The sequence below is a fragment of the Trichosurus vulpecula genome, chromosome 3 (assembly GCF_011100635.1).
Source record: "Trichosurus vulpecula isolate mTriVul1 chromosome 3, mTriVul1.pri, whole genome shotgun sequence".
Taxonomy (NCBI): Eukaryota; Metazoa; Chordata; class Mammalia; order Diprotodontia; family Phalangeridae; genus Trichosurus; species Trichosurus vulpecula.
In genome coordinates this window covers 355,283,163-355,295,548 of record NC_050575.1, presented here as the reverse complement: position 1 = coordinate 355,295,548, position 12,386 = coordinate 355,283,163, and the positions used below count along the sequence as shown (strand labels likewise).

Here is a 12,386-nt window from a genome sequence, read left to right as displayed (position 1 = left end):
CGAAGAGGCAGACTAGCTGAAGGAGGGAGGTGGAGAAGAAATGGTAGAAATGGGAAAAGGGAAAGGGGGAGAAAGTGGGAGAGGAGAGGAGGGGAGATTGGATTTGGGGAAATGAGGAGGGGTGGGGAGTGAGGTTGGGAAGAGAGATAAGGAAGAGGGGGAGAGGGAGGGAGAGAGGAGCGAAGAGAAGGGAGGGAGACCGTGGGAGCGAGATTGGGGGCGGGTGGGGAACGAGGGAGAGAAGAAGAGGGAGGGAGAGAGAGAGAGAGAGAGGCGAGAGGGAAGCAAAGTGCATTGTGTCTAACTGCAGCGGCGGCGGCGGCGGCGGCGCCGGAGCCCAGCCCGTCGGTCGGCGCGGCGGCTGCAGCGGCTGCAGCCCCAGCCCCGGCCCGGACCCCGCCGCGGACGCTAGGGGAGGCAAGGCACGAGAGGCAGGCAGGCAGGCAGGCAGGCAGGCGAGGAGAGCGATGGAGCCGCGGGCGCTCATCACGGCGCTCAGCTTGTGCCTGAGCCTCTGCTCTCTGGGGCTGCTCGTCACGGCCATCTTCACCGACCACTGGTACGAGACGGACCCCCGGCGGCACAAGGAGAGCTGCGAGCGGAGCCGCGCGGGCGCCGACCCCCCGGACCAGAAGAACCGGCTCATGCCCTTGTCCCACCTGCCGCTGCGGGACTCGTCCCCGCACGGTCGCAAGCTGCTCCCGGGCTGGCGCAGCCCCGCGGCCCCTGAGGCGGCGGCGGCCGGAGGAGGAGGCGCAGGCGGCCCCGGCGGCCCCGGCGGCGGGGAGAGCGGCGGCGGCAGCCGCGGCGCCGGGCGGCCGGAGGACGAGTTGCTGCTGTTGGAGCACTGGCGGTCGCTGCTGGGGCTCGGCGTGCTGGAGTCCGAGTGCGGCCGCCCGCTCTTCGCTACCTACTCCGGCCTCTGGAGGAAGTGCTACTTCCTGGGCATCGATAGGGACATTGACAACCTGATCCTCAAAGGTGAGGGGGCAGCGTCCAGGGGGAGGGGGCTGCTCTAGGTGCCCTCTGCCTCCAGGGGCAGGAGGGAAGCCCAAGGCTCGAGGATGGCCCTTTGGACAGCTCCCCCGACAACGCGCACACTCGGCGTCGGACCTCCAGGTCTGGACAGGGGCAGAGCATGTGCAGGCGGGACGTGGCCCCAGCTCGCCTTGGCACGGCATTAAGTCATGATCATCTTCACCATCCCTTTCTCCCACTCTTTTCTCCTTGGAATTCTTTCCACTTGTCCTCCCCTTTCTCGCTTCTTTCCCTCCCCTTCTTTACTCTTCGGCTCCTTGTCTCTTTCTTCCCGTTTCCCCTCTTTTTTTCTTCCCTCATATCCCTCTCTCTGCTTTTGCCTCCCAAATCCTCTTTTTCTTCCCTGTTTTTGCTGCCTGTCCCTTCTTTTTCATCCTCCTCTTCCATATCTGTCTTTGTGTGCCTGTCTTGGTATGCGTGTGTACGCCTTGTCTGTCTACCTCTCTACTCCATTAGTGACCGTCAAAAAGCCCCTTCCAACTAGGCTTCTTCCACAACTTGTGCTTTGCTTCCGAATGCTTTTAGAGTATAGGTTTTCTCTTGGATGAAAAGTGGTGCAAACCCCGGAGGGGACAAACCGGCATTCTCTTGGTCTGCGTGCTGTATTGAGCTCCGACTGAACTGATGCACTCATTGCAGCCAGCAAGCTAATGGAGAGCTGTAATACAAAAGAAACAGAGGTTAGGGCTGCCAACGTAAAAGATGCAAGGAATTTGCAGCTTAGACCCAAAGTGCCTGTAATTCATTGGTTGCAGGCAAGCTATAGCAGCCCATATGGCAGATACTAACACCTACTTTTCTAAGGCTTTCTGATGAATCACCCGGCCAACTGCAGTGCCTAGGCACACCAGGGTGAGCTAAAGATAGAGTAGCAGCCATAACCCTTTCAAGGTAGAACTTTAGCACTTTAAATACTGACACATTCTCTCTGTTCAGAACATGCTTCTCTTTGATCATATGCCACCGATGTATTAAATTTTGTTTTTGTTTTTGTAGAGGCCACTCACTTAAATAGTAGCAGTAAGCTCGTTTAAAAATCTTCAAAACACCTACTTAGATGCCTGAAGCTGTCGGTGTACTTTAAAAGTTTCCACAGCAATCACATTCCTGTAAACATTTTGTTTTAGTAGGTGTGTATTCCCTGTATTTTTAGAATATCACATTTAATATTGAAACATTTTCCTGAGCTTTTGGAAATAAAAAAGCCCATTTCTTGTTGGTACACTATTAAGGGAGTAGAAACACTCAGAAATCGGTTCATTTTAATGTTCCAGCCCCCTTCTCTAACTTATAAACAACTGAACAGATTTATATCCAGTTATTGCTTGAAATGAAATTGGATAGAAAGGAGGAGTTAATAATGTGTTGGCCTTCAGAGTGATGCAAGTTGCCACATTTCTCATTTCTCAAACATGTCAACTTCCCCTTTCCCAGAGCTAACTCAGCTGGATACTGCCATCAGAATCTGGTGGTTCATGGAAAGACTCCAACTCTTTTCATGAAGGTCTGAGACAATAACCGCCTCTGGGAAGTATACCTTTTTTATCCTTCTCACTAGCATCCACATATGATTTCATCTAATGAAGAGGCTGCATAATTCATTCTGACCAGAGCATAGGACATGAAAAAAAATAGTTTGGAGTATTTGTCCACTCAGCTATAGAACATCATTGAGACAAAGCAGTTGCAAGAGCTAAGCAGTGTAGTCTTTCTCTAGAGATGACAGTGCTGCTTTTCCTTATACTTCCCACCCCCCTTCCATCCTGCTCCAGACTGTGTGTGTGTATGTGGGGGGGGGGCAAGTTATATCCTCACTAATATATGAATAATAATAGGGCAGTGTTCAGATTCGAATAGAACATCCCCAGGATCATTATGCCTCCCCTACTCCCCACCAACGGACTTTACAAAGTATTGTGTGTATTCAGATACAAAGCCAGTTGGAATTTATTGGCCATTTTCTCCTTTCCTATTGTCTTCTATTGACTTATTTGTATGTTATATTCACCCAGCAGAATGTAAACTTCTTCAGGGGGAGGGAGTTGTTTTCACCTTCACGTCTCTAGTCTTGCACATAGTAGGTACTGAATGGATCCTTGCAGAATTGAATTGGATTAGCACACTGGGATCATAGGGTTTTAGAAGGGAACTCAAAGCTTATCTAATCCAATTTACAGCAGGAATCCCATCTACTAACATCACCGACAGATGGTCATCCATCTTTCAGTGATGGAAAGCTCAATGGTCTTACAAAGCAGTACACTCATGCTAGCAAAAGCACCCAGAGTTTTCCAGACATGAATCCATTTGATATGACTGGATACATTTAGATTGTTTGTGAGTCAAAATTATGTAGGCTCTATTATATTGATGGTATCCAAATAATTCTGTATGCTGTGTGGGAAGTATAGAGATGAGAGTTGGCTCTGGCATCAACTTACTTTGAGTTTGGTCAAATCACTTAATCTTTCTGGGTCTCAGCTTCCTCATCTGTGAAGTGAGATAATTGCAGTAGATCAGATCTATAGTCCCTTGCTGGATTAACATTTGATGCCTTGTATAATTGTATTTTTGTGATGCTAGTTTCAATGGAAGCTGTTGTGGTAGAGGAGGAGGAGGCCAAGGTGTTAGTGGTACCCACTGAGTAACAAACCCTCTGCTGGGGGCTAGAGATAAAAAGTCCAAACTGAGAGTTCTGGGCCCCAAGGATGTTATGTTCTGCATGGGTAGGGATGTTTAGCCTGTATAAAGATAAATTAATTCAAGGCAGTTTGAGGAGGAAGAGATCATTAACAACTGGTAGGATCAGGAGAGCCTTCAAAAAAAGAGATAACAGCCTCAGAGGAAGATAATTCTGGGAGGCAGAGACAAGGATGACTATTCAAAGCATCAGAGACAGCATGAAAAAATGTGCAGAGATAAGAAAAAAAAACATTGAGTTCAAGTGATAACTACTAGTCCAGTTTGGCTGTAACACAGAGTATACAAAGGGGAATATATATGAATGGCATAAAGCTCTACAGTTGGTTTGGAATTTGATTATGGAGTGTGATAAATATATGTCCAAAGAATTTGTATTTTATTCTATAAGTAATAGGGAGTCATTAGTAGAATAATATTGTCAGACCTAAGCTTCATTAAAAAAGGAATGAATTTGAGTCCTCCTGACTCCAAATCCAGTCTCAGGTACTTACTAGCTATGTGACCCTATGTGACCTTAATTGTCTTCCCCCCTTCCCCCACCTAAAATAAAGGAATGGAAACTTTGGGGGCAAGAAAAGAATCTGGTATGATCTTCCCAGCTCAGTTCTGTCATAAATCAAATGAGTGACCTTGGATAAGTCAACTAAACTCTTTGGGCTTGAGTAGCCACATCTTCTAGAAAAGAGGGTTAAATGAGATAATGGATAAAATACATTTTAGCTTTAAAGTTCAAAGAATAATTTGGATTCGATGTATTTTGTTTAGGCTGAGGCCTTTTGCACTAATATAAGGTAAGGACTTTCACTTTTCATTTTTGCTGTTTGACATTAGCTTTCTTTCTTTCTTCCTCTCTCTTCCTTCCTTCCTTCCTTCCTTCCTTCCTTCCTTCCTTCCTTCCTTCCTTCCTTCCTTTCTTTCCTAAATTAATGATGGGAGAAAAATGTGGACCTGTCACTTCAATGGTGTGTGGAACTCACACCTGTAACTACTTCCTCTGCTCATATAGGTTAGCAACTCATTTGTAAAATACGGTGCTAGATTGTTTCCTAGGATGAGAGATTAAAAGCCTTGACTGTGGTTATATACACAGTATGTACCAGAAGCAAGACTTCCTAACTCCACTGCTGTTCTTCTATCTACTATTTCCCATTGACTTTAATCTTATATGCCTTAGTAAGTCATATTAAAAATAAAAAAGATTGCTATAATGGCTGAAGAACTAGTTTGGTTACCTGAACTCTTAGAATCTTTCCTTACCTTTACTTGTAACATTTCTTGCTAATTGGCAAGTGGCGTAAGATTCTGTTTCCATTTATGTGTGTTAAATGTGGGTGGTGGTAGGCATCTACTTCATAAAAATCACATATGGAAGGATCCCAAAGTACCCACCTCACCTGGGGAAATCTGGCACAGAATAATCCTAGAAAGTCTGTTCAGGAACTGAAATTCTCCTCAAATGATGAACTCTCAATGTGAATGCATCTTGGTAGTTTCTGGGAATCTGGACTCATCCTAAAGACGAGGATTAGCAGAGCATACCAGACTGGCCTTAGTGTGCATGTGGACTTCCAAGTAAATTATAAATATTAGTTCAAACATGTCAGATATCCTGTGTTTTGGAGTGGATTAGAATCAAGAATATGGCTGGAGTCTTGCAGGTGATGATCTTCAATCCATGACCTGGGGAATATTGGGATCAATGATGATTCTGTGTGATACAAGAACTCCTGGGTCTGTTCCAAAACAGGTATGCACAGAATGAGCTAGGCCTTCAACAGATTACTCTTTGGGAAGGATGAATCAAAGGGACATTATGTTGCACAATGTGTCTCAGGAAGCTAATGAAAAGAAAACAATGAACATGAACACTTTTGCAAACATATTCTTTGTAGTATACAGAAAGAAAGCAGTAACAAATTTCTCAAAATTCTAGAGAGTCTATGTTTTTTAAAAAAAGAAGAGGAATTTAGTAATTCCTGGGTCTCTTTCCAGAGGCTTATTGTATGCTGTCTTCTATGTTCTCTAAACATATATATATATATATCTTTATATATATACAAACACATATTAATTATACTATATATTTATATATTATATAATTATATACAAAACATTCTTAACCTACAATAGTAAATTATTGAAAGTACTGAACTTTTATTAACAGAAATAAAAAAGCAGCTAGGCAGTGTCGTGGTTGGAGTACTGAGCCTGGAGTCAGGTAGACCTGAGTTCAAATCCAGTCTCAAACACTTGCTAACTTTGTGACCCTGGGCAAGTCATCCAACTTCTATTTGCCTCAGTGTCCTCCACTGTAAAACAGGGATGATAATAGGTACCTGCCTCCCAGGGTTGTTGTGAAGATCAAATGAGGAAAATTTGTAAAGTGCTTAGCACAATGTTTGGCACATAGTAATTCATGATTGAAATTAAGGTAAACTGAGGCACAAAATTCCAAGCACATTCAATTTATTGGTAGGGCTAGCAGTCACCAATCAAATGGGTCTCTCAGCTCCCCAGCAAGCCAAAGACCCAGAAATAGGGCAGGCAAATCATTTTTTTTTACAGACAAAAGATGGAACATCCAAGAAAGACAGAAAAAAAGAAGGCAGCAGCATAGATGGGGAAAACAATATGATTTGTTACAAAGCTTGTAGCCTCATAGGAATAAGGAACAGTATGATTGGCTGGAAATTGCGAATGAGAGACTAGCAACAATCTCTCCTCCTTCCATCCTGTTGCTAAGAAATGTTCACTGAGTCCACCTACAAGGACAGTTTAGCAATAGTGGACCAGACTATCTTGGATAACAGGCCAGACTCCCTGGCATCCACCTGCATCCTTCAAGGATAACAAATTTCCTTGAGGCAAGAATAGAACAGTGATTAGCAAACTTCTAAACTTAACTCAGAGACAACGAATGATTTACAAGAAAGCGGAATTTCCAAACTTAACCCTGAGACAAATGAAAGATGACTTAGATGGTTACAAAAATGTCACCAGTGATACAGAATGAAATTCATAACAAAATAGAATCAATTACAAAAATGCAGACAATATCAATTTGGTTTTCTTAGTAGGCACTTAATAACTGTTTGTTTCCTTCCTTCCTAGACATACAGAATCTTAGCATTAGATAGGATTGGGGATTTTAGTTCAACTTACTACTCAGTGATGAAGAAATGCCTTCTCCAACATCTGCAGCAGATGGTACATATATTCTCTTCTTGTAACTCTAAATAATGAGGAAATCGCTGTTTTGATTTTGGACAACTCTTGATATCTGAAAGTTCTTTGTTATGTGGAGTTGATATGATATTCTAAACAAACCTCTGTTGTTATTTTTGTTTATTTTATTTGTTCATTTTTTGTTTTATTTGTTTTCATTCATTTTTGGTTTTGCCTCCCCATAATCCATAAGGCTTACCTGTCACATGTTACCTCTGCCCTGTATGCCCTTCCTTTTACTATCTAACACCCCTGTCTGTCCCTTTTACTGGGAATGTCTCTATCTGGAGACCTCAATGCTGGAAGTTTCTGTGACCTGTGCTGTGCTCAAGCAGACCTTACCAACTAGTTCTTAGCATCTCTCTGCTTTTGACATGCTCAATAGAAAACAAATTAGATGTGCCCAAGTGAGACCCTTACTGTCCCTATAAAAGCCATTGCAGCCCTGGTAGCTGGGTTGCCCCAGTTTATGGATAACTGTTGTAAGTGAAATTGTCTTGGGAACTATTGGAGTGTCATGTCAGCCTACATTACTGAGGTACCCTGGTATAGAGGATGAAGTACTAAGGTATCTTGCCCATAGAACTAGGAAGAATCACAAGAGGTTTTCATGACCTGGATGTGCCAAGTCTGGATGACAGCTTTCTATAGGACCATCCTTTATCCTCCCCCTGTCATGGCCTGAAGATCCCGACATCTCAGACCCATTGCCCTTCTTGGTCATATCTTTGCCTGCCTTTTCCATTCCTTTCCCTGCTTCCAGGGGCATCCCTGATTGTTTATCCTTACTCCTCTCCTTTCAAGGGAGCCTCACATCCATTCAGACATGCCTGCACTAAAGGCTTCTTGCTTTCATCAGGCAAATCTGCTTTTTGAGAAGATCTCTAGTTCCTAGAGTAGATGCAACAGTCTGGGACAGTCCGAATCCAATCCCTTATCATTTTTAATTTTGCCTTTGAAAGCAAAGCTTCTTAACCTGGGATAGGAGTCCATGGATAGATTAGATGGAAACAAAATAGCATCTTTATTTCAATATAATTGATTTCCTTTGTAATCTTATGCATTAAAAATTCTTTTGAGAAGGGTTTCAGAGCCTTCCCCAGATTGTCATCAAAGAGGTCCATGACACAATGCATGTGAGAACCCCTAATCTGGAGCAACATGGACTAAGTCTATTTTCTCTTCGTTGGGACATACTTTCAGATACTTGAAGATATCTCTCCCCATGGTCTCCCTCAGGCTGAAGGACCCCAGTTCCTTTCATGATTTTCCATATGACAGGGTTTCCAATTGGTTTTGTGCTCTCCTTCTAGTAGTGAGAATGTGGACAAACTGCACAGGATGAAAAGGCATGGATGGGTTGCAATATCTACTGATGAGATCATTGAAGTGACAAAGATGTATGGCTTCTAAAGCTCTCACCATCCAAGTGGCCCTTCTCTGGACACATTTTAGTTCATCAATGCCTCTCTTAAAACATCCTGCCCAAAACTGAACAAAAAGCAATGGGCTAGCCTAGAGAGCAACGGAACCAGTCTTTGTAGTAATTCAGTTCAAATTCTTCGGAAAAAAAAGCATTTTCTTTTTTACAGCAATAGCTGGTACATTTTGTTCAGTGTCCCAGGCACTATAGGTACTGACTAGACACTGGGTTTTTATTATCCAAAGCCAGGGTTTGTTTCTCCAATACATATTCCTAGTCTCCTTGCATGGATTGATGGTGAATTTGAGGGTGACTCATGATTTGAACCTGAATTGCTAGGACTTAGTGCAAAACTGGCAGCTCAAAGTCTCCAATCACCTTGCTTTGAGTCTGTTGTTGAGATTGCAATGCTCTTCATGGGGATCTTAATTAAAGTTTGTAAGATGGGATAGCAAGGAAGTTTGGGGAATACAAGTGAAATTCTTTCAGGGAGATTGTCATATGGCCAAAGTAAGTGTGGGGATGTCGGGGAAGGACAGTTGCTGATTAAGGCTTTCTCTCAGGAGTGGGGCTTTTAAAAATAAAGGTGAATGGTGAGGTTGATTTATGAAGTATAAAAATACTGGTTCTTGTTGAGGAGTGGGCAGTCCATAGTCCAATAACCTATTAATTTCAATCAAATTAATGTACAGACAGGTGGACAATTATAGATAAATTCATTTAAGAAAATAATATGTTGATAACGCTTCTTTCGGTCACTGGAGGTATTATGTTTGGCAAATCAACACTGATAGCATTTTAAAATATATTACTAAGAACAAAAGGTTAAAGACTTTTAAAAGGAAAAATCTGGAGAGGAAATTGAATCATTGAAATTATGATAAAATTACTTCTTTCTTAACTTTAATTTCTTACATTTAATTTAAAATAAAAAAGTATAGTCTAGCAACACTTACATACATATATGTAGATATATACATATATGTAGACATACATATATACATATACTATCTCTGTATATTATATATATATATGTGTGTGTGTGTGAGTAATATATATATGCTCACACACAAACACCCACATCCTATTTATACAAACCAAAATGTGATGCTATTTAGTATACCTGGTAAGCTAAAGGAAAATCAGTGTTCTGTTTTTTGTCCTGCTGATGTATATGTAATATCAGAAATGAAAGCTTGAAATACTGAATAGGTAATCTATAACTGTGTAAATTATTTGTGTTTGAATGTTTTACTCAAATACTTATAATGCTAGTGGTTTCACAACTATTTTGTTGTGATAAATCTCTAAATGATAGGATATATAAACCTTTAAAAGCTCTGTTGTTTTTATATAAGGGGGTGGAGGGGAGAGAGATTTGCAAGAGTTCACAAGCTTTTCTCTTCATTCTGCTAATGATTTATCTGTTTCCCCTGCTGTTTATTCCCTATGAAATTAATAGTCTGTGCAGGACAGCCAGACTTAGTCTTGACACATAAATAAATGTCAAAAATCATACAAGAGTCCTTGAAAGATGTAACAACAGAGGGAACTTTGTTCGATGACACATTGATTATTCTATGAAGTGAGGCATAAAATAGGGAGACAGATGTTCACCTAAGGTGTTCACCACTGTCATGGAAGTCCAGAATGGAGCCCAAATCAAAAAGGGATTCCCTATAGATGGTGAAATCCTTCAGATGCTTGTGTCTGCTGATGACATTGTGCTGCTGGCATCAAGCCCTGGAACATTGCAGAACCTCCTAAATTAGATCTATAATCACTCAAATGAATTTGGCTTGATTATCATCAAAGGAAAAATCAAGTGTACGAGAATGCTTGCTGTACAGACTTTAATATGCGATTGGATGGACAGACCTGAAAGCTTGTCTGGGGGTATATACATCTTGGATAAAGAGAGCAATTGGACAATGAGCTCGGCCCAGAATTGAACAGGAAGAGGAGAGCATGTGCCTTTGGGAAATGCTACAAGACTTTTAATGAGCTTTTTCCTGATGCAAAGGCTCTCATTTAATCAATATTTTACTGATTTTTTTAAAAAAGAAAACACATAATGTAAACAGGGAGTTGATTACATGGGGGACTCAGGCAAACCTCATCCTATGGACCTTTAGTTCATATCCAAAAGGATAATGTTTGTCTACTGGCCTAAAATCCCCAAGTAATCAACCCACTCCTACTTTTAAACATAGTTGTCACTTTCAATGATGCTCCCCTCCCCTAACTTGAATTCTCTGTTAGATCAAAGAAGTATAATAAGAAAAACAAACCAATGTATTGGTCATGTCTCACAACACTTACCTCATTCTGTGTCTGGTATAACCAACCAACTCTCTGTTGAGAGGGAAATATGCTTCATTGAAAGTTACAAAAGACTCATTTAAAAAATCATTCTTTCCATGATTTTGTGGAACTGTAGGCCAAGAAATACAACAATATCCAAAGAAATGAAGATGATGGTCATTCAAGGGCATTGAAGAAGCACAAGAAGGATGTGAGTAGGCTACCATAGAGTCTGTTTTTTTTTTAAATTCAATTTTATTTTCAGTTCTGAATTCCCTTTCTTTTCCCTTCCCTGTTCCCACCCATTAAGAAGGCCCCAAACCCAATATGTATAGACATGCAAAACAGATTTCTGAATTAGCCATTTCCCCCTAAAAAAACAAATAAAAGAAAATAAGCTTCAATCTGCACTCCAAATCTATCAGTCCTCTATTTGGAGGTAGGCAGTGTGTTTCATCATAAATCCTTTATAATTATGGTTGGTCATTGTGTTAATCAGAGTTATTAAGTCTTTTAACATTGATTATCTTTACAATTTTACTGTTATTATATAAATTGTTCTTTGGTTCTGCTCACTTCACTTTGCACCCATTCATATGAGTCTTCCTAGGTTTCAATGGAATTATCTTCATCATTTCTTGTAGCACACTAGTATTCTATCTCATTCATTTGCAATAACTTCAGTCAGTCATTCTCTAATGGATGAGAATCCCTCAATTCTTTGCCACCACAAAAGAGCTGTTATAAATATTTTCGTACAGATGAGTTCCTTTCTTCTTTCTTTGAACTTTTTTCCTCTTTCTTTGACAGCTTTCATACATCCTAAATGAAGAGGAGAAACAGGATAAAGAATGTCATTAGAGGAATGTATAGCCATAAAAAAAACAAAAAAAGGTGGGCTATACATGTAGCAAGAGCTAGAGATAAATAATAGATAGCCTCCTATGGTGTGTAGACAATGTGAAGATAATGTGAGGAAGGTCCCACCATGCTGTGTGGATATCTTATGGGGACAGATTTCTGAGTGGACATGGAAAAGAGTTGCTCAGAATTGGGGTACGTATAGGTTATATTGTGCATTGTTGGTAAGTCTATCCATAGCAAGGAGACCACAGATCCATTAGAGTATCCCAGTACTGATTTGGCAGATGTCATTGAATGCCAGAATCAGATCCAATATATCTTAGCTAGGTAAAAAGTTAGACTTAATCCTTGTAACCCAACCAGATGAACTGATTAAAGACCAAATAATAAAATCATGGATATACCTAATAGAGAATGTACTAGAAACTGAAAAAGAGGAGAACAGCACAAATTACATTTTAGGTTCAGTTATCAGTAAATTAAAACATAGTAGAGATAAATGTAAAGTCTAACACTAGGGCTCAAAAAAATCACCTTCACCAGGGCAAGATAGTAGAGGCATAACTAGATAACAAGTCATCTGAAAAAGATCTTGGGGGTTTTATGGACTGCAATTCAATACAATTCAGCACAGTAACATGAAAACCCTAAAAGCTACTGTGATCTTAGACTCCTTTAAGAAAAGTACAGTGGCCAGGGCTAGGAAGGTAGCAATTGTCTTCCTATCTTCTGCCATGATGAAGTTCCATCTGGATTATTGTGCTTGGTTCTGAGTGCCACATTTTAGGAAAGATACTGATAAGCCTGCCATGTCTAACTGAACTTACTA

General features: G+C 41.1%; 1 protein-coding gene across 1 annotated transcript in view; it reads left to right on the top strand.

Moving 5' to 3' along the window:
* The first annotated feature begins 434 nt into the window (after positions 1-434).
* The window catches only part of TMEM178A (transmembrane protein 178A), a 77,990-nt gene continuing 66,038 nt past the window's right edge, over positions 435-12,386 (top strand). Inside the window, exon 1 of the mRNA XM_036751070.1 lies at positions 435-981. Within this exon, the coding sequence (XP_036606965.1) occupies positions 468-981 (514 nt within the window). The 5' untranslated portion in view covers positions 435-467. The remainder of the gene's footprint in view (positions 982-12,386) is intronic.